This window comes from Coffea eugenioides, chromosome 3 (genome assembly GCF_003713205.1).
Source record: "Coffea eugenioides isolate CCC68of chromosome 3, Ceug_1.0, whole genome shotgun sequence".
Classification (NCBI taxonomy): Eukaryota; Viridiplantae; Streptophyta; class Magnoliopsida; order Gentianales; family Rubiaceae; genus Coffea; species Coffea eugenioides.
Genome location: NC_040037.1, coordinates 38,973,462 through 38,997,745, shown reverse-complemented (window position 1 = coordinate 38,997,745; position 24,284 = coordinate 38,973,462). Strand labels below are relative to the sequence as shown.

The 24,284-nt window shown below is 35.8% G+C and overlaps 1 protein-coding gene across 2 annotated transcripts; it reads right to left on the bottom strand.

Annotated features, from left to right (window-relative positions):
- Positions 1-130: 130 nt before the first annotated feature.
- On the bottom strand, positions 131-24,284 carry LOC113765295 (valine--tRNA ligase, chloroplastic/mitochondrial 2). 2 transcript variants are annotated; one of them, XM_027309422.1, is made up of 27 exons: positions 24,091-24,284; positions 23,563-23,659; positions 23,237-23,363; positions 22,469-22,552; positions 22,121-22,215; positions 20,523-20,614; positions 20,196-20,249; positions 19,769-19,821; positions 19,610-19,677; positions 16,994-17,069; positions 14,213-14,296; positions 13,545-13,693; positions 13,297-13,414; positions 13,095-13,211; positions 12,477-12,697; positions 10,935-11,024; positions 10,146-10,257; positions 8,478-8,588; positions 8,203-8,340; positions 6,788-6,838; positions 6,600-6,712; positions 5,169-5,316; positions 3,746-3,850; positions 3,525-3,626; positions 2,033-2,105; positions 1,715-1,881; positions 131-838 (listed from the first exon to the last, which is right to left on the bottom strand). In XM_027309422.1, the coding sequence occupies exons 1-27, from the start codon at positions 24,272-24,274 to the stop codon at positions 710-712; spliced, it is 2,958 nt and encodes a 985-aa protein (XP_027165223.1). In that variant the 5' UTR covers positions 24,275-24,284; the 3' UTR covers positions 131-709. The 2 variants fall into 2 exon arrangements, with proteins under 2 accessions (XP_027165223.1, XP_027165224.1); XM_027309423.1 differs by lacking the exons at positions 23,237-23,363; positions 23,563-23,659; positions 24,091-24,284 and having other exon boundaries at positions 22,483-22,552.

Below are 24,284 nucleotides of genomic sequence, written 5' to 3'. Positions count from 1 at the left end.
GCAATAAACTGCCTAATTAAAACTTAGAATGAGTGCAGTGAAGAATAGTTTTACCCCAATTCACAGGCAATTTTGTCCCCTGCTGGAAAATGTACAAGCACAAGCAGATACTTAAAAAGGACAAAAATGATAAGCAGCGACAACAAAACAAAGATTTGCTATTGCCTAACTCAAATATTTCCTGATAAGAAAAATGAACAGAATATCTTGAGAAAGTCCTTGCCCCCACAAATTATAAAGGAAAAAGGGGGGAAAAAAGTGGTCTGTCTCTGCTTTTATCTCTAGGTAGTGCTTGCTGGGGGAAGGAAACTCTGTGAATGCTATAACATATGGAGATCCATCTAGCTACAAAACCTAGAAGTAAAGTTCTATCTGCGTAGCACTTCCAGAGAAAAAATGGCTATACAGTCATGGCTCTGCGGTTTCTTTCCTCTTGGTGGCCATGCAGCGCAGAATCGCTACCAACACTCGATGTTTTTTCTGACAAGATGCTTGATTCTCCTGTCCAAACAGAGTCTTGCAGTAATTGGAATCCCATGGGAAAAACTGTCCGACTATAGCAAGTCTTGAAGCCAAGTAGGGAACTCAAACGCCTTCAAAATGGAGGACATGGGATCAAAATGCACGCATCCAGCACTGCTAGAGAGAAGAGAACATGATTGGATCTTCCAACTGTATCTAAACGTATCATCCTCTAAATGCAAAAGAATCATTTTGAAACCAAGACCGAGGATTCAAGAAAAGCTAGCTGATTTCTAGTTAGCGTTAACTTCTCCTCAGCTTCTCTTGCTTTTTCTTGAACCCCACGAACAATGTGCTCTGGAGCTTTCTCTACAAACTGTATACAGCAAATAAAAATGCATGAGAGCATGAAACGCGAAAATTAAAAATTAAAGCTAACTATTGGCCATGTTACGCATTTAATCATCAAAGCTTAGCATTGATAATATGACATACACGTCACGAGAACATTTACCCCATAGTTTAAGACTGTCAACTAATCATTATGCAACAAAGTTTCCTCTTGTCATGCTCAGTGCACAGAAGTCCGTCTATATCACAACAAACATTCAACGCATCCCACACAATAGGGACAAGTGAGAAGATGGATAAACGGTAAAATCTTTAGTTGTGCTTTAATTGGTTAAAAACATGGGCTTTTACCGTCATGTATTTATGTTGAATAAAAAACTTAAAGCTTCGATGTGTACACCAGAATCAAACTAGGTAACGTTCTTTGCCACTACAGTCACCAGAATGAGCCACCAGAATCAGCTTGTTACATAATTATGCAATCAGAAAAACAGATGAAGCAACATCTCTATATATGACAGGAACCTAAAAGGTAATGAACAATGGGTTCCATGAAAACTCCATTGTCAAAGATTCTTATTAGTATTTACTTTCATTAGATGCTGATATATCTTAGGCTGTCAGCCCCCACTCGAGCATTACAAGTTTAAAAAACACAAACCTGAACTAAAAAAGACACCACAAAGAAGACGAAGCAGAAGAAGAGCGAGCAATTTAGCTCCAAATTCTTACTGCTAGAAAATCATCCCATTCGTATTAAACTGGAACTCCATCCTCTTTTTTACTTCATTTAGTTTTTCCACATTTTTGGGATACAATCAGATAAAAGAAGTCAAAATGTTTCATTTGGAAATTAAGAGCTAGGAATAGGTTACTAGTCAATATGAAACAAAGTACTTACACTGGGTGAAGTTAGACGAGCCATTAGTCCATCATATTCAGCTTGCATTTTAACAAGGCGCTTGGAAAGGCGCTCGACTTCAGAAGATATATCCACCATGTCAGCAAGTGGAAGGTATGCCTCCAGACCCTCACTGGCAACTATATGTACAGATTGATTGGCATTCCCTAAACATCAACCACGTCAAATAGGCCACATGCAGATCCCAACAAATATGACGAAAAAGAACAAGACCCAAAAGAAAAAATGTACAGTTAACAACACGAAAATTTATTTTATCTCAATTTCCACCAATCATAAATCTCACGGGAATTGTACCTGGAGCAGAATCCGTAAAGATCATGTTTTGCAGGTCCAACCTGCAAAGAAGAGCTAGAACTTCTTTTTCTCTCTGCATCATGCAAAAAGAAAAGAGTAAGATATGATCAGAGCAACTCTGAAAAATGAATTTTGACACACTTCCGTTAGACAAGAAAAATTGCTGTCCGCACCACAAAACTACTTGCCCACGGTGCTTTCTAAAAACCAGACTGAAAAGTCATAAGAATCTCAGCAACCGTTGCTTCTACTTAAAGGTCCAAATTGAAACGAATATTGATGTGCACAATTTACCACAAAGGACGTCTCAGTTTACTGGGTAACTATACAACAGGTTGTAAATGGCAAATTTCCATGCATGGGTATAACACCAATGTTGCTAAAAGAGATACTATTGCACAACTTTAGGCATTACAAGGTCAAGTCATAGAAAAGCCGATTATGGAAAACCCTGAGCCTATGATAATCTATCTGTTCTTTAGATGCGCCTTTTAATTTCCTTAAAGACTAAAAAACAATAATCCATTGAATTTAGACTAAAAAACAAGACTTGGGCCCTCTTCTCTTTGCTCTTTATATTTTTCTGTATGTTTTCGGTGCTCAAAACTTGGCCAAATACCTACAATTTACTCTCATTTTACCGTCAAACCTTAGGACTCATACCCCCTATATGCACGCTCCTATTATTTGTATTAAACTGAAAAAAACAAATAGCACACTCAAAAGACTATTAATCAGCGGTCGAGGAACCAACTGGAGTCATTCAGACTTCAATATCTGTTTCGGTGTTGCTAAAACAAAGATATGCAGTTAATTTCAAAAAATTAACTTCTTTACTGTTGAAGGATGTGTAATAGTGAGTGAGATGATGTGTTTTAGCTTCTGCTTTCTGTCTTCCACATTATCCTCAGGAGAGAAACAATAATTGATGCAGGAGGCTAAATAGAATTTGAGGTGCACCTTCCCCAAGGCAACATCTTTTAGTTCTCTGTTTTAAATACGGAAAAACCCTCATAGTCTGTAAATTTCTGTGCCTGTATCACTCTCAGAGAAACCTTCAATCAGCCCCTTAATCTTAGTCTTCTGCTTCCAATGGAAGACTTTCTTGTACATCTATCCGTGCAGAGGAAACATACATAAAAGCATATACAATTATCTTCATCTAGTGGCAGTCTTTCCTTTTAGTTACAGGCACTATATACAGAGCCCCGATGCACACCGGTGCCTTATGAATGAACATTTACATCCATATTTCAGAAGGCCACGTTTAATTGCAAAAACATACAACTACATAATATTGGTAGTCATATGGCGGCACCCGATGCATATCACCTGTAGAGATTCTCAGGTTGTTAACATGATTGAGCACATTATCACAGCCATACCTAAAACAATCTTCATTAAGCAATGAAGTGAAACCTATTAACAGTGAAATTCAAGGCATAAGAAAATTTTCACCAAGTAGACTGACATAAACGAGATAAAAACTTACTGATATATATTCAATTACTTCTGAACTTGCAACAATGGATGCAGATATTCGCTTTGCGGGCTCAACAGAGTATTCAGCCCGAATATTTCTGATTGATCTTGTCTGCATGAAAATTTTAAAAAGTCAATGACCCTGGAAAAGCCATACATTCTAGACAACAAGTCTGGAGCTGGAGAGATGGATGCACCTGTGACATGGAGTAAAGTTCAGAAGAAGCTTACCAGAGCCTGTAAATTTTCAAATTGCTTGATTGACTCAACATGCCTTGGAAGTGAAGTCAATGGCCAAGCAGATGCCATGAGAGCTTCTTCCCGGGAAGGTAGTGCCTGTCAATGAATAAAAAAATGGAAGAGTCAAAGCTCTTCAAGGTAGACATTTACATAAATTAATTATTAATATGTATATCATTTTACACAGGCGTCAGACTGATTATCAAACTATCTAGAAACAGAATCTGATAAGGTCAGAAGTTCAACGTAAAAAATTGGGACTCAATTTGTGATGAATAGCATCGTTTACTGAAGCACCTACTAAAGAGTTAGACTAGGATTTACTTCTTTTATGGATTCTGTCAAAATTATCTTCAATTGTTATTTGGATGAAGGTAATATTAACATCCACACTCTGAAACCAATTCGAAGATTGTCTGATTTTGCATCTGTAAACATTTAAACAGAATTTGAGCTAAATTTACGTTACACTGGTGAAGAGGTAAAAATACAAGTGCCTAGTTAACCAGATCACATTGAGTCCTACTTTGGCAAGGTGAAGAGGTATCATAAGTAATACAAGTGCCTACTAGTGAAGAGGTAAAAATACAAGTGCCTACTTTGGCAAGGTGACTGCTTTTGATGCTAGTTGAGGTAAACCTCTTGCACAATTACAATTATGAATAATAAGCAACCAGTGTGCACTGGTCAATCAAATTTCATGATGATAAACAATCAGATTTTCTGTATACTACATTCCACCTATTAAAAAAAGAAGAGGACAAAAAAGTAGGATCAATTACCCAATTTGAAGATATGTTCATTACCACTATCCATTCTTTCTCTAATGTAAAGACAATACAGACATTCATTTAGTGGAAAGGCAGTCCACACCACACCCCTAAATTCTAAACCATGTTGATACGCAAAGGGGAAAGCTCATTTATCCTATAACTCCTAATTTCAGGAGTTTAAGAGTACATAGGAGTACCCCGAGCCTCGAGGAATGGCAAAATCTAACTCCTGGTCTTTGACATCAAAAAAGAAGGTACCCAACTCGTCTATTTATTATTAGAAATTATTTCACTTGGAAATCATGTACAGGAAAATCTCTAAAATGCTTGATTTGTTTTCTGAAGCCCTAAAGGTCACCAAATATATTCACAAGCAATACGCATAGGCATCTTAATTTTTCCTGAATTCCATTTATTATCTTTCTCATGCATGTAAAAGGAAGCAATATAGTTTAAATAATTCCCATATAATTTCCAACCATAAATTGTATAAATAATTTGCATGGCTTCTTAAAGAAGCAGTTGACGACAAAAAGATTATATTGACTTCTCTAGTTGTGTATATATATGCATAGATAAGCCACCCAGAAAACAGCACATCGCAGAGAAAGAGAGAGAGAGGGAGAGAGAGAGCTGCTTACCTGCCAAAGCTCTTCCGTGACAAATGGCATAAAAGGATGTAACATCTTTAAAATGTTTCCAAAAACATATAAGAGAACAGACTGTGCTACAGAAGCACGTGACTGACTTTCAGAGTGATAAAGGCGAGCTTTACTGGCTTCAATGTACCTGAAAGGGAACATGAGAAGCAAATAGGAAACATCTGAATTAGATTTAGTATAAGCTCCTCTAGAGTAGTTTTATAACAATGTAACGGCTGAAGGTTTGAGAAATCAAATGGCAGCAACAAATAGATATCATTTCCAGAAGACCAGATCCATATCTAATTCTTCAATTTCCATCTCTATCATAAGTAATGCACTCAGAATATATCACAAAGTTCATATTTTTTGATTTATGAGAAGATAAGTCAAAGGTTTACTAAGGAAATTATAATATTTTCTTTTCTTTTCTCAAATAGTAGGAGTAGAATACAGATCTTAATCAAGGTAAACATCTAGCCTACCAATTAGAAGCCAAAAACAAATTAAAATTTTCAAAGGACCATTCTAAACCTAGGTCTGACGTCTATGCCACACAAGCATGTAGCTTACGTTCACCCTTCTAGTTAACTTCAACTATTTGCCTTCTTAATGATTAAGCACACTTACTATAGCTAAGATAACTGTACCCAAATGATGAAAAGTTTGTGAAACAACAAGATCTACAGTGACTAGTCTAGAAAGCCTAGGCATGATAATCTTATGGAGAATCAAATAAGGAAATATCTTTGTATAGTAAAAATGTTCTTAAACAATGCCATATATTCCTTAAAGAAATTTTATTTTCACATTCAAGATGATGTTCTAAGAACACTATTTCCTCCTCCCCCAACTCATGTGAAAAATCATTTGCCATTCACCTATGGTGCAGCTTTTTAGTTATTTTTGGAGTTTTAATATTTACATAGGGGTTTGCAGCTAAAAAATAGATAACCAAAAGGATCCATGTAAGACTTGAATGGATAAGTATTCAAGTACCTATAAATAGAAAAGATTAGTTGTGTTTAGTAAGAACAGCAAAAGAACACTGAAACATAGTATATGCACAGACATACGCATATGAGGTATATAAAGATGCAATAATCACTTTGTTAAATGCTTAAACTCATACAGATCCTAGCCCATGGGAGCATAAGAATGCTTCCTGCAAATTCAACATATGCATTTAATTGCCAAACCTCCTGATTTACACTAATATGCCACTGACAAAGGGAAAACAAAAAGAAGAATATTAAATTTTTTTCATTAATGAACAAAAAAGCCTGTGCATGTCCAGAACTTCTAAATTCTAACGGCACCAGGAAGAAAAGTTTGCAGTAAACTTCATGTAGAATGTACTTTTTGTTAAAATAATATCCCCTCTAAAGATTCTATAAATTGTGAATAGAAATTGAAAAAACATAAACATACCAATCAGCAAAATCAGCCCAAAAGAAATCATATAGTTCTCTTCCAACATCTCCAAAGAAATATTTGTCGTAACTTGATGTAACTGTGTCAATGAGAATGTGAAGTTTGGATACCTGAATATTGAAGAAATCACTAAGACACTGAGGTAATGGTTTGGGACTTAATGACAAGTATTAGATGTTTCTTACCACCCAACGTTCTGCCAAAGGTAGTTTGAGCAGAGACTCCACCGTATCAAACTGAGAAAGGAATGAACACTTTTAAGCAATATGTACATACAAGGAGAGATGTCAAAGTGCCGGGGTTAGGTGGAGAGCCACTGTTGAACCCTTTTAAATTAAAAAAAAAAAGCAAATAAGAGAGAGAGAGATGTTCACATATTACGAAAGCCCTCTTCTATAGAGTCATAGTAAATGCTACTGAATTAATTATCCAAAAAAGGGGGAAAAAAAGCCCTTCCCAACTTGCTGATTTCCTGAATAGAAATGTACAGTGCTAAGCAGTGTCTTGCTAATGTATCACTAGTGCACACAATGCCACCTATGAAAATATATGGCAGTGATGAATAGGAAACAGCTCTCCAACAATCATCGAGGCTAATGCATGAGATCCCCTATATTTTAAAGTAACAACAGTTTTTTTCAATCACTTCACAAATCAAAGCCTCGAAATGAGCACTGATCATGCAACAGTAAACTCCAGAGGGTTATCTACTTTATCTCCAGCCTCACCACATCCAATATAGATTATCAAGCAGCAGGGAAGACTTTAACTCGGAATGCAAGTATCTTAAAGATCCAGATGCAAATTGTCCCTGTTTCATTATAAGATAATTCAAAATACCTCCAGCTTAAGGATTGATAATTACCCAATCTTTCATCTACTTCATTATCCCTAAAAATCTCACCCAAAAAAAAAAAACGCATTCTATCACATGAACAATCAAGAACTTGGCTCAAGGAACCTTACCCTTACGCTCGGGAACGTTCAGGCACAACACCAGCAAACAAATGGGTTTGCTTTTTGGTTCCCAATTTAATCAGTCAGGTCCATTCAGATTCAAACAGTAAGTTTCAGAGAGTGAAAAATGATGGGACCAATCTAACAACTCTGGCTTTAAGGAACTTGACACACACCTTTTGTGCACAAACCCAGACAAGACCTTACACCTCTTTCCTGTTGAACTGATCTATACAGTCTGATTAAACATAGCTAGGTTGTCAACCTTTTTTGTGCAATACACACCCTATGCAGTCAACCACAGCCTCCCATCTGATTAAACAATTAATCATCCTTGTCTACTTGGAACCTCAGCTTCTAAAAATGTCGAAATGACTTTTATGTTTATTCCATGAAGTACTGATCCCCAAAGAAAAACATGTATAAGCAAAAACATACGGGTTACAATTGCTTACAATAAAAATTGAAGAGGATACAGGAACAAGTACTCAGACCTGCAAATATGAATTCTCAATTCGTCAACTTAAAAGCCAATAGCTATGTTTGCTCTTTCATTGGCTCACATCTAATTCCCCTATTCTGTAGCAGGTAACCTTTCATAAGTAAAAAACATAGTAACCATGCCATATTAGTGAATACAAACCTTATAAATTGACAACGCTTCCCAAGAAGATAAATCGCTTTTGCTTGGCAAATTTTGCAGTATAAACTTGCCAGCATTCCACAATTTGTTAGTGAATGCCTTGTTAGAGGCCAACCTCTCAACTGATAAATTTAGATCCTGCAATAAAGCAGGCACAAAAATTTGAAGAGTTTTTCAAAATAGCCAACCCTGAAAGCAGTTATCCAATTTTCTTAGAAAGCATGCAAATAAATAAACAAACTGCTAAAGTTACAAACTTCTCAAAAGAAACAAACCTGACCAGGAGTTCCTAATGCTAGAGTGAAGCGTAAGGCATCAGTCCCATATTCTTGAATTGTATCCAGTGGATCAATAACATTCCCCAATGTTTTTGACATTTTTCGACCCTGAACCATGTTGATTAAAAAGGTTTACTACAGCAATAGCAACTAGTTAAAGGACATGGGAATTCGTTAACCTTAAGCTCTGAAAGAAAGGATGAGGCCAAGAGTGCATTTAAAAGACTGCGGCACAGGAAACAGCAAGCCAACAATTAATGGTCACTCTAAAGGATCATTACAGAGGTCCAACTAGAAAAGCTATTCTCCTAACAGATCAAGCAGATAATATACTTCAATATCTTTTAAGATTGTCAATACATTTTGACAAATGTACCTCAAGTGACCTGCATGATTAATTATGTGCCACTTCACATCACACAATGATTGAAGTGAAAACCACAGATAACTAGTCAACAGTTTGCAAATTTTACAATATTAAGAAAAATGCAAGTAAACAATAAATCTTAACCTACATTCTAAAGCATACATGATGTCTGGATCAGTGTGAGAACTATAGCAGCATGTACTCTTATTTAAAGAAGAATTTTTGTCAAAGATGCACAAAAGGTTAGCAATTTAGAACTAAAAGCAAAACAAAAATTGCCTCCTTTGCAGACAGAAACATTTGGATGTGCAAAAGGAAATTTTTATATCTTCAAAAGAAAATTCATCGACAGAAATATGGAACACAAACATTACAATCTGACAACTAATAACAATTCCTTTTTGGGTTAAAAGCAGTGGGAAGGGTAAAGAAAGTAGGTCCTTTCGATACAGTGAGGAATTGATGATCAACTAAAAATCTAAAATCTACACTATGGGGAAGAATAACCTAAAAGAACGACATAGCCAAAGCATTGTACTACTACTTTTTTTGTCTGGAATTAATAATAAAGAAATCCATCATTCTATTCTCACATACTAGAATTTTTGGCATGAAATCTTTAACTTGAAGCACTACATAGGTCCAAAAATCACTTTTTCTCTATAGTACATCATTCATGCCTTCTCATTGCGCTCTATCCAGTATTGAAGACCTCCTTCAATTGTTTGTTGAACAACTTTACCAGTAAAGGAGATAAAACTTAATTTATAGTTGAACAAAAATTTCTGGACTCATTCACCAATTAATCTCCTATAACATATTTATGCTTTTGTCTTTCAATTACATATCTCACAAGATGCCCATTTTCGGAAGGTAGTTGACAAATAGACATAGTCTACTAAACTAGTGAAGTGCTTCTGAGAACATTTAAAGTTGAAAGCTCAAATATTGGCCAATATCGTATAATTATGTAAATTCAAACAATCAAGTTACGAAGTACACTTCTCCAAGTTGACACAATGAAAATATTCATTCTGATTAGTAAGAATAGTTACACTACGAGGATTTAACTGTGAAACAAAAGGTTAATGACAATTCACCGCACCAACAACTGAAGCATTGATAGATTGAAGGAGAATTAAATAAGCACCCATTTCTAGTGTACGTGACAAGAAAAGTAATGCTCAGTGGCTGAATTAATGGAGAGACAGGTACTGTACCAGGAAAAAAAACACATAGAAAACTGGAGAAACAAGTGCATAAGGGTAATGTGGCAAGTGAAAACAACCACACTTAACTTGAGAGTCACGGATAAGTCCATGCAGATACACATTTGTAAATGGAACAGTCCCAGTAAACTCAATTCCCATCATCACCATTCTGGCAACCCAGAAAAACAATATGTCGTGCCTGTTCAACAGAACATGGGTCAATGTTCCAAAAGGAGCATAAGTTAAAAGGAATTGTGTTACACATACAGTGTATGATACATTTGTCTATGGGCAAGGCTAGAAAGGGTAATAACAGCTCATCCACGGCAAGAAACTTTTTCAAATTAGAGAAGACTTAAGGAGTCAAGGACACAACTGAGAAAGACATTCCTTCGTGAAGTAAGTGTGTATGCCATTATAATTTCATGTTAACTGAAGATAAAAACAAGTGCTGGCATGCCATGGTGCAATTAGACTGAAATAGTAGAAATAACATCCGGCTGGAAAAAATAAAAAGAGACAAAGACCCTTTAGCACCTTGCTGGCCTCATCACCATATAAACACAAACAAGATAACTAAAGAAATACAGAAGAATAGATTTTACCTCCAAAAGGCCAAAATCATTTTTCATTAACCAAAACAAATTGGCAACTGAATTTATTTGCTGAAATCAAAATGACATGATGTCATGATCTTTACCATACGTTCAATAGTATTTTGGAGATGGTAACCCTTTTCTTTTCAGCAATTTTCATGTTTTAACAAACAATTTGTTTCAGCAAAATGACATACAATTAGAAGCAACTGTGCAAATAATAACATTTTCATTATTCCCAAATATAGTACTAATCCAATGACATAAAAGATGTCCATACCCAGTTTCAAGAATTGATGTAGGATAGAACCGCTTGAAATCTTCCGCCGACACATCTGGCCAACCAAGAGTACTGAATGGCCATAGCCCACTAGAAGAAAAGACAAAATAGTTAAGTTTCAACTAGATCATATATCAGAAGTGTGTCTGATTTATAATCACCATTCAGAATTCCAGAAACCAAACCCAAGCTGCAATATTGACTTAGCTCTCATTGTTTCAGCAGATAGACATTAAAAGAAGAGAATAAAGTACCAGAACCAACATCTACAACTAAGAATGCTCAGTCAGTAGTCTAGTTTTGCATCTTTTAGATTTTTCTTTTTTATTTATTTTCATGAATCAAGGGTAGCTTTTGGCAAGAGTTTCACAGGATGACACTTTGTCAAGCATCAGATATACCAGGCAAGTAACAGAGTTTTTAAAATGAATTGACCTGGTTGTTTCAATTCAATTTAAACATCAGATTGACCTGGTTGTTTCAATCTCTGCTATTACTCTTTGTTAATATATTTCTCTAAATCCCAACATAAAGCACCTTTTCTTTCAAGAAGAATATCAGTACTTCATGCTTGTCAAGAATTTAGAAGATGACCAGCAACTTGGAAAAAAAAATGCAACCAGAAAATTTGCACCTTAGACTAACTAAAATCAGAGTTTAAAGAACTGAAAGAAGTTTAATGACTAAGTATGCTTAACGACCATGTGAACCCTAATGTGTATTAGCCTTTACATTACCTAATATGATCCTTTTCTTTAGGTAACAAAAGGCCCCCAAAAAGAATCCAAAGAATTCTCATGTAAAAGCAAATTGAGTAATACACTTCTAAGATAACTATCAGAGAAACGTATCTACAATTCAAAATAATATTTAATAATTTCAACAAAAAAGTCAGATCCTAACAGAGTCAAAAGTATCTTCTTAGAGAAGATTTCCCAGGAAAAGCAAACTACTTTTCAGACTGAGCTAACTGCATTGCAAAATCTATGAGCAAGTAATCAAATAGTCCAACTCAAATTGAATACCCCATTTAACACTATATGGTCAAGCAGACTTTTCCAGCCATTGGGCTTACTCTCGACAGCTCATAACAATCTATAAGCACACAATTGCAATGGAAAATTGCTATTTTTGAAAGCCCGTGAGATGCTGTTAGAAACAGTGATTAGCTTTTCCAACATGAAAAACAAAAGCATGTTGTCTCTACAAATTTTCAAAATTAACTGTATTTCATTTGAAATGATTTGCTTATCGCTTATATTAAGTTGTTGAAAACAAGCCTATTATATCTAGTGTCGATTAATACAATTTAAAACAGATACTGGTCCAAAACAGGACTAAAATTATTAACTTACTTAGTTCCCTATGGAAAAGAAATATAGCATATATACACTAGTACTGAATATTTTTTCAAACAAAGTATGGTTTGAAACTGGAAAAGGGATTACAACATAAATGGGATCCATTTGACAAAATGACATTGCAAGGATGGTATAGGTGCAAGGCTTTTAAGAGTATTCTCAAAAAAAAAATTCTACTAACCTCGAAAACCAAGTGTCAAGAACATCTGGATCCTGATATATTTTAACATGTTTTCCATACTTCTCTTGAGCTTTTTCAAGGGCTTCTTCTCCATTCCTAGCAACTATATATTCCTCTTCAGAATCCTTACCAACTATGTACCAGACGGGGATTCGGTGTCCCCACCAGAGTTGTCGACTTATACACCAATCCTTGATATTTGACAGCCAATGCTTGTATATCTAGAGTCAGCAAGTAGCACACGTGTAAGCTGTAAAATCTAGAGTTATATAGTACACTACAGAACCAAGAGATAAATAACAAAACAGGCTTCATGAAAGTAAAATTGAACTGAATATATGCCTATTCTATCTCACTTTATATAAAAAGGCAAAAAAATAGTTCCATGTGCCAGAGAAATCTTTTCCCTTGAAAAGAGACAACAAAGACAGTTGAGCAACCACCACTATAAAAGCTTTTCAAAACTTGGAACACATTAGCTTTTTTCTGATGTATTGGAATGACCATACGTAGCTTATGGGAGAGTTAGTAGTTACAAAGATTTAAAGAAGGTTCCTAAGGAGCCACCAAGAACATGTTGCAAGAAACAGAGACACAGAATTTTACAAACATATGCACCTTCTCAAATCTCTCAGGCATAATAGTCAATTCTCCTTTTTCAACCGCTTTGAGAGCCTTCTCAGCTAAGGGCTCCATTGTTACGAACCACTGCTTACTTATGAGAGGCTCAACTATCTGCTTATCACAATATAACGCCAGAACCCAATAAGCAATCACCTTTAAGCAGTTCACAACTTATGTGAAGAAAGAAAAATCATACTTCTCCACCACGTTGGGATCTAGGAACTCGCAGATTGTAGGCCTCCTTTTTAACAGCCAAGCCTGTCTCCTCAAGATCTGACCATAGTTTCTTTCGTGCCTCAAACCGATCGAGACCGCTGAAAGAAGAAGCGCAATCCAAGATATTAACAAATCACAAAATTATTCAGTACGACAAGTATCTGATGTTAACAAAAGAGAATATAAAAATAATTCTTTGATGTTCCAAAAGTGCATCTTGCTACGCACCAATACAGCCCAGCAACTTCATTCAGCGTTGCATCCTTGTTCATCACATTAAGTATGGGAAGACCAAGTTTTCGAGCAAGAAGGTAGTCGTTGTGATCATGCCCAGGGCTTATCTTCAACACACCAGTTCCAAAGTCTTTCTCCACATACTGCCAATTTTTAAACCCATTACATTCAGAGATCATGAAATTGATGTGAAGCATGCATAAACAGCTTTAGGGACAACCCTTGGAAGTAGACGTGAAAGAAAAATAAGTTCATAGAGTTCTCATCCAAATAAGAATATGCAAAAACCACATAGCTTACAGATGCATCAACTTCTTTAGGTATAGAGCATTTAAAACACAACATACACGTTAAGAAACATGTAATAGAGTCAAAGCGGAAAGAAAAGGAATTCCAAGACTATAAAAAAAGAAGGCAACTTATAAGGGAAGAAGCTCATCTCTCATGTTAAGTAATTTCAGATTGCTGAAAAGTAAATAGGTAAACAGACTTTTTCTGAGTATGCTGTGAAGATTATTGAGATTCCAGCCATAAAGATACAGTTCTAGCCATCATTTAGGCTTTTACCATCAAAATCAGCATATGAGTAGCTTTTCTATCACCTTTAGATCTCACGGAAACTTGACTCAATAAGAATAGTAAAAAATGAAATTACACCCTACCTTGTCCGAGATGATGGGAACATGCCGTCCAAATGTCAATGGAACAATAGCCATCTTGCCAATGTACTTAGAATAACGTTCATCCTGCAAACGATGAAAAAGAAACAGTGTACATATGATGCACTCTGTTTTGCACAGGAAAAGACATCTAACAACAATCTAGGGAACTGCAATAAAAATACAGTCAGTTCATTGGTGCCTCTGAGAGGTGATGCAATAGCGCTCCATCAAGAAGTAGCTGACAAGAGTCTTCTACTTCACTCGAACACAAGTTGATTAATCCTAAAACATGGTATGGGTGGCCACTCAAATAAAAAAAATGAAAAAAAATTCTAGGTCCAGGCAGTAGGCTTCCAGATTTACCTTCTGCAGAAAATTAACTTTTGACTGCAATTTGAAGCTGTTAAAATGAGACAACACTCAAACTTCAGTGTCCCTGATCCCTCCATCTCATTTTATATCAACCTATTTTCCAAATTTTGTTCAGCAGAGATCCCACAAAAAATACTTCACCATCCACATCCAAACTTTGGATATCCCTAAGACATTATAGTACCTTTATAAAAGTGAAAGTCAAATATTGCCTCAATGTACTTCTCCTTTGTAAGTTAACATGAAATAATGGAGTCAAGTTCACATTTCACCCCAACACCATCTGGAAGGGGGTGATCAAGTGGATAAAACATCTGACTGGAGTGCAGAATTTCCAATGCACAGATCAACTATGTTTTCTTACTGGCAACACCAATGGAAAATGCATTTGTAGTATTATAAAATCAATTTCCAAAAGTTGGAAATTCAAAAAGGAGAGAAATATATAAATCCAACTAACATCCATTAATATCCAGAATTTTGAATGCAACTTAATACTTCCCATTAGTGGACACTATAGTTATATTTTAAGTCATTCACAAGGCATGGGCGTCAGATATAAATAAATTAAGCAGAACGGAAGTAAATTGGTTTATACAGCATAGAATTCTGTAAATATCAATTTGACACAATAAAGCTCAGTTCTTTCATCTTTGCATTCTGCTTAATTTTGCAAACAGCAAAGTGACTGATTAAGTTGCAATAGTGGAAAAGGGAAATCCAAAGCCAGAACATAGCATTTCCTTTTCAGATTAACCAAATTATCAGAAGTTCAAACATTTTGTAGCACAAATAACTATAGACCAAGATAAAATGTTGTGACTCTATCAGATGGATTTAACTTCAAACCACACTTTTGTTTAACCAAATTCTTCTCATCAATGATCTAAAACATTTCTGTCCAATAGTCCTATTTAGCCACTAAACTGCAATACTCTACAAACAGAAAGCCAATACTAGAATGAGTTTTTGAATTTAACCATTGTCTGCATGTGGTTGACTATTTCTTTTGTCCAAGTTTTACATAATTATTTGTTTTTCCCTACCAATAAACTCGGAATATCCAAGTTTTCACTTGCTACTTTTTGTGAAATTCTTGCTGACTGCACACTTCTCTTACATCTCAAAAGTCAAGACTCAAAGCTTCTTTACCATCTTTTTAATTGTTTTTCAGTTACATAACTCAGGATAAAGGATATCATAAGACAACCGAAGGGGTGGTTAATTTCCACAAGCAATTAAATCAGAATTTGGTTTTATTGCAGAAGAAAATTAAGACTGATTATGACTAAGAAAAAATGCACAAAAAGTAGGCAATAGACAAGAAACTAGCAAAACCCGAAGACAATTCCTGGCTAAACAGCAATTGATTGGTCACTGAAATATAATGTGATGTATTCTATTTGTAAAACTTTGTCTCAATCAGACGGCAAAGGAAAACCTAAATCCATTATCCAGTAGAAAAAGGCTCACATTACGACAGAAAATCTTGCCAAGCCAAAAAGTTTAACCATTATCTTCAGCTCTGGGATTAAGGAGTATGTACAGCAGATAAGCAGCAAGAGAACTGGAAAATTGGAATTAAATGATGACCCAACTGACAAAGCTTAACCTTACAAGCCAAAAGCTATGCATCAAGCAAACCTCGGGTGAATCAAGTTAGCTTTCCCTCTAGTTAAATTTGAAATGTAAAGATAAAAGACAGTCAGGCAAAACCAAGTTACAGTTCTAATACTGTATGAAATCAGACCAACAAGCATATGCCCAAGAACCACTGTGTTAGCTTCATTAAGATAAAAGTTCTCTCTCCATCTCTTTGAAATCTATTGCAACTGCTAACTCAAGTATATGCATGCAAAATGCAAGAGCGAACTATTCTTCAATTTATGAGCAAAAACTTAAACAGAAAGAGCAAATGAGGGGGCAAATAAGAGCTTAAACCCAAAAAGTAGAAAAAGGAATAAATATAGTGTTAATTTCATTCTTCGTCCCGTCGTAAATAGGAGAAAAATTAGAGTTTTTTCTTCATCTTTACAAGAAAAGAGTAAGCTGTGATACGTTCACTAAAAAAAATCCTTTGTGGCCAATCATTTATTAAAAAAAAATTGATAAACTTAATACAAAAGCAGAAAAAGAAATAATAGTAACTTGATCCCGGGCATCTACCATTATACCCACAATGATAGGACATACCATTGGTATCCATAATGGTAAAGAGCATCTGCCTATTTATAAAACAGATCATATGGTAGGCCACAAATTGGGAGAATTCACACCAACTTTAAATTTCCGAGGACATGCAAAAGCGATAATAGATCTTGTCGTTAATATTAAATATAAAATGATGCTTATGAGAATTCATTACTATTAATCTAATAGATAATAGCGCCATTTCTGGCAGAAACATACCTCAGGATTTACAGCAACAGCTGTATCACCAAATAAGGTCTCTGGACGTGTGGTTGCAATTGTCAAATAATCATCCCTACAACCAAAAAAATAGCATAAGTAAAAGAGACGATAACTTTGTCCTAGATTTCCACTATGAAAAATAAATATGTTAACAAACAAATGGTAAATCAGCTTGCTTTTAGAAGACAGAAATTGCATGTTAAGTGCCTCATCAGTTTACATCTTAAAATAAGTTTCCATACACCAGAATGTGGACATGTAAAAAATGTTCTTAGTTCTCGAAGAGGGACCTGTTTATGGGACAGACCAGTTCATTCTGTCCAAATTTCTGGCCCCATTCCAGTTATAAGTGCCTCCAGATTCCAAATATTTATGAGAATACAGAAGCATAACAGCAGAGCATCAAGCAAGGGCCTGTGAGCTTATGTTCAAGGATAAACAGACACACCCAGCAAAGAGTACTCACTCCATTTTTCCTGGGATATTTCCTCCATCTGCTTATATCTTCTCCAGGCCTTTTCACATCTATGTATCCTTCAAATTAACCTCCGCAACAAGTTACTTCAGTCTAAAGATAATCATGTTCATTTGTCTCCAACAAGTTGAGCAAAAGAGAGGTAATACAATTTTTCAAGGTCCGGTGTTACAGGTTGTATCATATGAAGATGAAGATGGTCCTAATACACTATTATCCATGTAAATTGAGTCTTCAATGTGCCCATATTCACTGCATTCTGTGTAGAATTCAAAAAACTTCAGGGGTCTTTTACAAGGCAAATTTCTGCTGCAGTCATGAATCTGCATATAATATTTGAAGCAATGGAATTTCTGCAGTTATAATTCTACCATTCAAGATGAGGCACTTGAATGAATGGATCCCTAGGATCCTTTTCAGTCCTGATACTCCCACTGCCAAAACGAATGCTATGGTTTAGAATTGCTAAAAGACATACTACAGCAGGTTCAAATCTAATCAAGACTCAGTTGGCTCCATACTGGTGATATAGGACTGAAGGGATTTGTTAAGTAATTCCTCCATGATCTTGGTAATTGCCAAAGATGTTTAAACAGTTTTCTCCCCTAAAACTCACATGTAAATTTTTTATTAGATATCTAGTATGCATTGGTTTGTGGAGATGTATGCTTTTACACTTCTGTCAACAAAACGAATGTTACGACTCTTCCTTGTGACTAACAAGCCATGCATTTTAATGGTTGGCATGATTCAGCCATCAACTTTATCAGATTTGAGAGTCAAATGGCTGTTACAATGTTTATTCTGTACCAATGAAATCGATGCTGTAATTAATTTCACATATACTCTAATTTCTGAAGCCCATTTTCTGATATTTATAGTTAATTCTGCTAAGGAAAAAAGTGGGAGGTTAAAAAAAGAGTCAGAACACAAAAGAATGACACTCAGTAGTTAGCAAATGTTGTCTAAATGGTACTATCAGAAAAAAATTGAAGGCCATTATGCCAAAACCTTCTTTAGGCATTATGTGCAGTAAGATGATTCCATCAGGCCCTTGCTATCTGAAAATTTCAGCTGAAATGGCACAATTTTTTTTCCAAATGTTTGACCATGAAACATAAGAACTCATGAGAGGATTGCTACCCATTCCCATGCTTAATGGTGCACAGTATCTGCGCAATCACATTGCACTCCTCACCCAAAATGATGTCCAAGGCACTAGCCAGATGCTTGCCTTCTTATCTGTCGATGCTGACCCATCAAACAAAATAAAAATGACTGGTTTATAGCCATTAACTCTCTTTTTTTTTTTCGTCTTCCGTTGGGCAGTTCATGGAGTCCAGTGAGAAAGTAGGAACTGGTTTTGAACACCTTAACAAGAAAAATCCATGACTTTACCTAAATTCTTCACCAATGCCTGATGCACACAAACTATCTCCTGTAACATCACTAACAATAAATTTGATATGAATCATTATCTGGAGCATCTACACAGTTGTCTCCGTAGGAGAAAGTAAACTGAAATCAGTTGTGTTGTAGTGAGGTCTCCATGTGTTTGATGGATCATGTGGTAGCCTTTTTCTAGCTGCAACTGGTTCTAAAATTAGTCATGTTAAATCAGCATATATTTGTATAAGTGGTGTATGTTATATCACAGCTTCATGGCAAAACTTCAACTGATCAATTTTTTTTGAGAATTTCTATAGAAACTAGTCCTTTCTACCATTGCTTGTGCTTAATAACATCTCTGAAAATAAAAGGATTTGGCAATCTAGCAACACAAACTCTCAAGGGAAGCAAAGAGATAATTTTTAACGCAAACATATAGGCTTGATAAATAGAAGACAATGGCAATGCACGTTTAGAAGTTAGCACCAAAGTGTCATATTCAGTGGAAAGCCTTTCATGGATTTTAGTTGATTGTGTTGAAAGCTTAGCTAAGATAAGTGCTAAGGGGTATGAACTCTATGTTTTTTCTCCATATGGATATGCATGAGTCAGGCTCAAGGAGATGATGCTCTCTATTTTCAACATAAGGAATGCATCTCAATATCTTGAAGCAAAAAAGTTACTAATCAACTAACAACAGGCAACGAAAAGTATGCAAAATATTCATCAGAAAAATGGCTGATCTATACCTCGAACCTCCAGCTACACGGTACTTGATGTAATATAAAGCACCAGGTTCTTGAGAATATTCAACTTCCTACGAAAAAAGATTAACATGAACTAACAGACAAAAATAAAGCAGCAAAGACAGCTGTGATATCAAAAGGTTACCAAATAACTGAACATACCAAGTCAGAAACAGCAGTCTGCAAATTAGGAGACCAATTGACCAAATATGAACCTGCATCAAAACCACCACTAGATCCTTAGAAATAACCCTTATAGATGATAATTCATCCACTGTCACCAGCTTAATCAGGGGCAAATCTCTTCTTTCCCAATGTCGTGGTAACTAAGAGAAAGAACCTAACATCCAATTTTGTATGTCTTATCACCCCCAATTGTTTGGATGAGATGTCATGTTATTTCTCGGTTTGTTGGTTGATATAATAAAATCACCCCAGCAACCAGAAAATGGAAAAAGAGCTAAACCCATCCTAATTCCACAATTATTTTACGTTGCTGGACATTCAGATTATTTTACTCATTAAAATTTATTTGCCTAGTCTGCCAGAAATGTGTAAATTTTTGCATAACAAAAGAGGTAGCCCATACCTTGATAAATTAGGCCTTTTTCATGCAGCCTAACAAAAGCCTCCACAACAGCTCCTGCAACCATTGGAGTTTCAATGCTTTAGGATACTTTTTGCCATATTTCAATTAGTACAAGAAAATATCCATGTGGTCAGCAGAAATGAACACATTAGCAGAAAAGTAAAACCATATGACAGGAAAGAATGGAGACAGGGCTTCAGAGGCCAACACAATAAACTTTTACCATAAACCTTATGTGTTACCTTATCCAATTGTCAGTGTTCTTTTTTCTGCTACCTAACAGAAATAATATCTAATTCGAGTTTATCGAAATGAAAGATGTCTTACGACTCAGCTCTGCATCCAGGGTAAATCGTTCCCTAGTCCAATCACACGAAGCACCAAGTCTCTTAATCTGATTCGTAATGGTTCCACCATACCTAAAAGTAGAATACCAATAAGCAGAGCATAATATAGTCCTTGAATTTGAGAATAACTCCACAAGCACGTGAATACCATAAGAGCTCCAAAACCGAATTTGATGAATACATTAACACAGGTTCACAATAATGTAGTACAGCAAACGCAGGACATCGAAAAAAGGAGACCAATATAAAACATGGGCTATTAAATTCAACTTCAGTTTGTAAGCAGCGTCAGATAATGCTCACCTTAGTTGTCAAATATTTTAATCTGATCTTGCATGAAATTTGAGTCAGCTTGATATTTATGTCATGATTTATGCATAGGGATCCATGATGATTATCAAGTAGATATTGACTTCAGAAAAGAGGAGTCTAATGTTCACCTAATAAAGGAGAGATTATCAAAGCTAGGAGAGCAAAAAACTAGTTTAATTCTCTAGCCAATGAGAAGATATCCTCCACAAAACTTGCAAGAGACATAAATTGTCAATGACTGGATTTACACCAAAAAAAAACGTCAGAAGTATATGTTGTCAAACAAGGAAGCACCAACTAAGCACCAAATATCTTGGCCAGTCAACAACCAAAAAAAAGGAATCAAGGGGAGAAATTTAAAGCAAAACTGAACAGAGAATGAAATCCTGCACAGTATAGGGAAAGAAAAGATTTTTTAACCAATAATCTTGCCAACCTTATAGCAAGTCAAAATGCGTCTGCATAACTTGCTAACACTTGGCTTTTCTAAATTTAGATTGTAAAAGAAGTCCTTGAAAAAACTGTTCAAATACGATAGGTCATGTCTGAACTTTTGAAAAGAGCTCTTCTGTGGGCGATTTTCGAATCTTTTTTTTTCCCTGCTGAATTTAAGCTCGAAGTAGACAAAAATGGACCAGATCAAATGTTAACAACACTTTCACTGTGCTTATTTGGAAGGCACTCAAAGGAATCAGGCAATATCAAGAGGCAAGTACATTTTCCATATGGGAAGAGAACTAGGATCACCATTAATGATGACACCTCATTTGTCTCCAACTCCACAAGCCTTTTTCAAGGTAACAGAAATATTGATAACGAACGAGGCTACTTTTGTAGTGAACTTATCTATTTCCATACTATTTTATCTTATGCAAACCCAATTTCATTACCTCATTCGCATCCAAAAAATTCAAATTAACTGCAAAAAACAAAAGAAAAGTCCCAGATTATCATATGACAAGTAGAATGCACACCCCTGCAGTGAACCAATAAAGAAAAGGTAAAAAAGGCCGAATTCTGCTAAAATTATGCCACAAGCATTTAAAATATCAAGTAGAATGCACACCCTTGCAGTGAACCAATGAAGAAAAGGTAAAAAAGACCACATTCTCCTAAAAGTATGTCACAAGCATTTAAAATATCCTTAAAAGAGATGCTAAAGAATTAATGCCTTTAAATAAACATATAAATGCAAGGATCAAATCAATTATGAAGTGGGAGATATCAAGTTAGAAATTTTGGAGGAAGAACAGAAGGAAGATGTACTTCTCTTTCCAATCCCAGATTCGCTTTGCAAACTCTTCTCTACCCAAATCAACCCTCTGTATTCCTTCAGATGCCAGCATTCTCTCCACAACCAACTGAAAGCAAGAGAAAAATATATTTAGAGAAGCACTAATCCTACTTGTAGACTGACATCATACATTGGTGGAAGTAAGCGAGAAAGAGGATGCTTGATAGTCTCATCTCAGTGAGACTGAATGATTAACATTTAAGTAGTTTAAGGAAAAAGAGATTATTCTGGGAAAATAATGTTTCTAATGGTTTTACTATATACTATGGTGACGTACAAAATCCGATGCCAAATTATACGTTTCAAATCTAGAGAAAGACCTGAGTTGCAATACCAGCATGATCAGTCCCGGGAAGCCAAAGTGTAGGTCTTCCTTTCATGCGATGGTATCTTACCATAATATCCTGAAAAATTGAAAGTTTAAACAGGAATATAAAATATGATGATGCATGATTGGGAACAGAGCACAAATAAATCTACCAGAGCTGATAACCCCCAGACAGTATGATGTAAACATATAAGAGCAAGGAAGATAAAACTAAATTGTGTTTGTTCAATAAAATAAATGTAGGTAAACAAGTCACGTTTTCCACAGTTAATGATGCGAGTAACCAGGAGCAAGCAATCAAATTGATCATCCCTCTTTTTCCCCCCTAACTAATCCTACCCCACCGTTTAAGCACATGTACAAGATCAACAGAAATTTGCTACTTCTTAAATCCTAAGGCATGCAATGAAACCGTTTAAAACTGAGTTCCCACTACCACACACAATGCATATATTTTAGGCCCAAGAAGGTAAAGAAAAGGAAATTTTAAAATAATAGCCTATGGTAAACAAGATAAGATAAGCATGAAAGTGATCGACATTGATCTGACCAAAAAACCTAGAATCCATAATTCAAGGTCATAATAAGATCTCACCAAGCATCTGATCAAATCCTAAATCAACACTTCTAAGTTTTAACTGATTTTACGAAAATTGATAAAAAATAAATAAATAATAAATAACAACAAGAACTCAAGTTGTAAGCAAATCACAAAGAGGAAAAGAGGCTAAACTGCTTCCAGTGAACTATCTTGTCATACCTCAAGAGTGACAAACATAGCATGCCCCATGTGCAAAGAACCAGTAACATTAGGAGGCGGCATTGGAACTACGAAAGGATCACTACCCCTATCAAAACTCGGCTTGAAGTACCCTTGAGACTCCCACCTGATATCGAACATGCATTCTCAGTTATACATTCTAAACAAAGCCCTTTGGCTTAGTAAAAGGTGGCTTTAGATAAAGTACGATGACTAAATTCATTTGCCGATAAACACAAGGATTTGTGCTGGAAGATAACAGCTATTCTGTAAACAAGCAAGCGCGAGCAATTGCCATCAAAACAAAGAAATGAAGTAAACATTACCACTTGTATATGCGCTCCTCATTAGCAAAATCAAATGACTTGGCCGTCTCTGGTGAAGTAAAAACGCCCGCATTCTCTGCTGATACCGCTGCTGCAACTGAATTTCAAACAAAACCCGTATTTAGACAACTGACAAACAGGATAACAAAGAAACGAAAAACAAAAGGCCATTTCGTCAATTCTTTAGCCAACAGTTATTTCTTCAATTCTCAAGCAGTTAATCCTTGCGCTAATCTTTTCCGAACCCATTTCCAAAAAGTGAAATTTAGCCCAATTCTTGTATAAATAGAAACTATAAAAAACTGAAACTAAAATTCTTGCTGTCCCAACTCCAGAAAATTGAAGTGAAAGTGAAAACTTCCGGGAATTTCGACCGATCGGCAACAAGATGAAATGCATTAGAACTGATATAACCCTCTTTGCCACTGTTCTGTACTCGCAACTTGCCTAATTTTTTCAATGGGATTTCTTTCTTTTTGCTTAATAATTGAAAGAAGAAAAGGGAGAGAGGGGATGGGGGGCGCTTGCCAGTGTAGAACTTAGTCTTGCTTCTTCTTCTTCTTCTCAGTCCGGAGAGTGTGGAAGTGAAGTTACGGCGTCGTTGAGGGAAGAATAAAGGGTTAAGCCTGCTGTACAGAGAAGATGGTGGAGCGCAGCAACAAGAAGTAGCAGCAGCTGAAGAAGAAGAAGATAACGAGAGATAGAATGCCATTTTGGTTTGC

Coding starts and splice junctions, on each gene's coding strand:
- LOC113765295 (XM_027309422.1), bottom strand. CDS start 24,274: ATGGCATTCTATCTCTCGTTATCTTCTTCTTCTTCAGCTGCTGCTACT. Junction 22,553..23,236: donor CTATGTTTGTCACTCTTGAG/GTATGACAAGAT, acceptor TCAATTTTTCAG/GATATTATGGTAAGATACCA. Junction 13,212..13,296: donor GATCCCAACGTGGTGGAGAA/GTATGATTTTTC, acceptor TGTGATAAGCAG/ATAGTTGAGCCTCTCATAAG.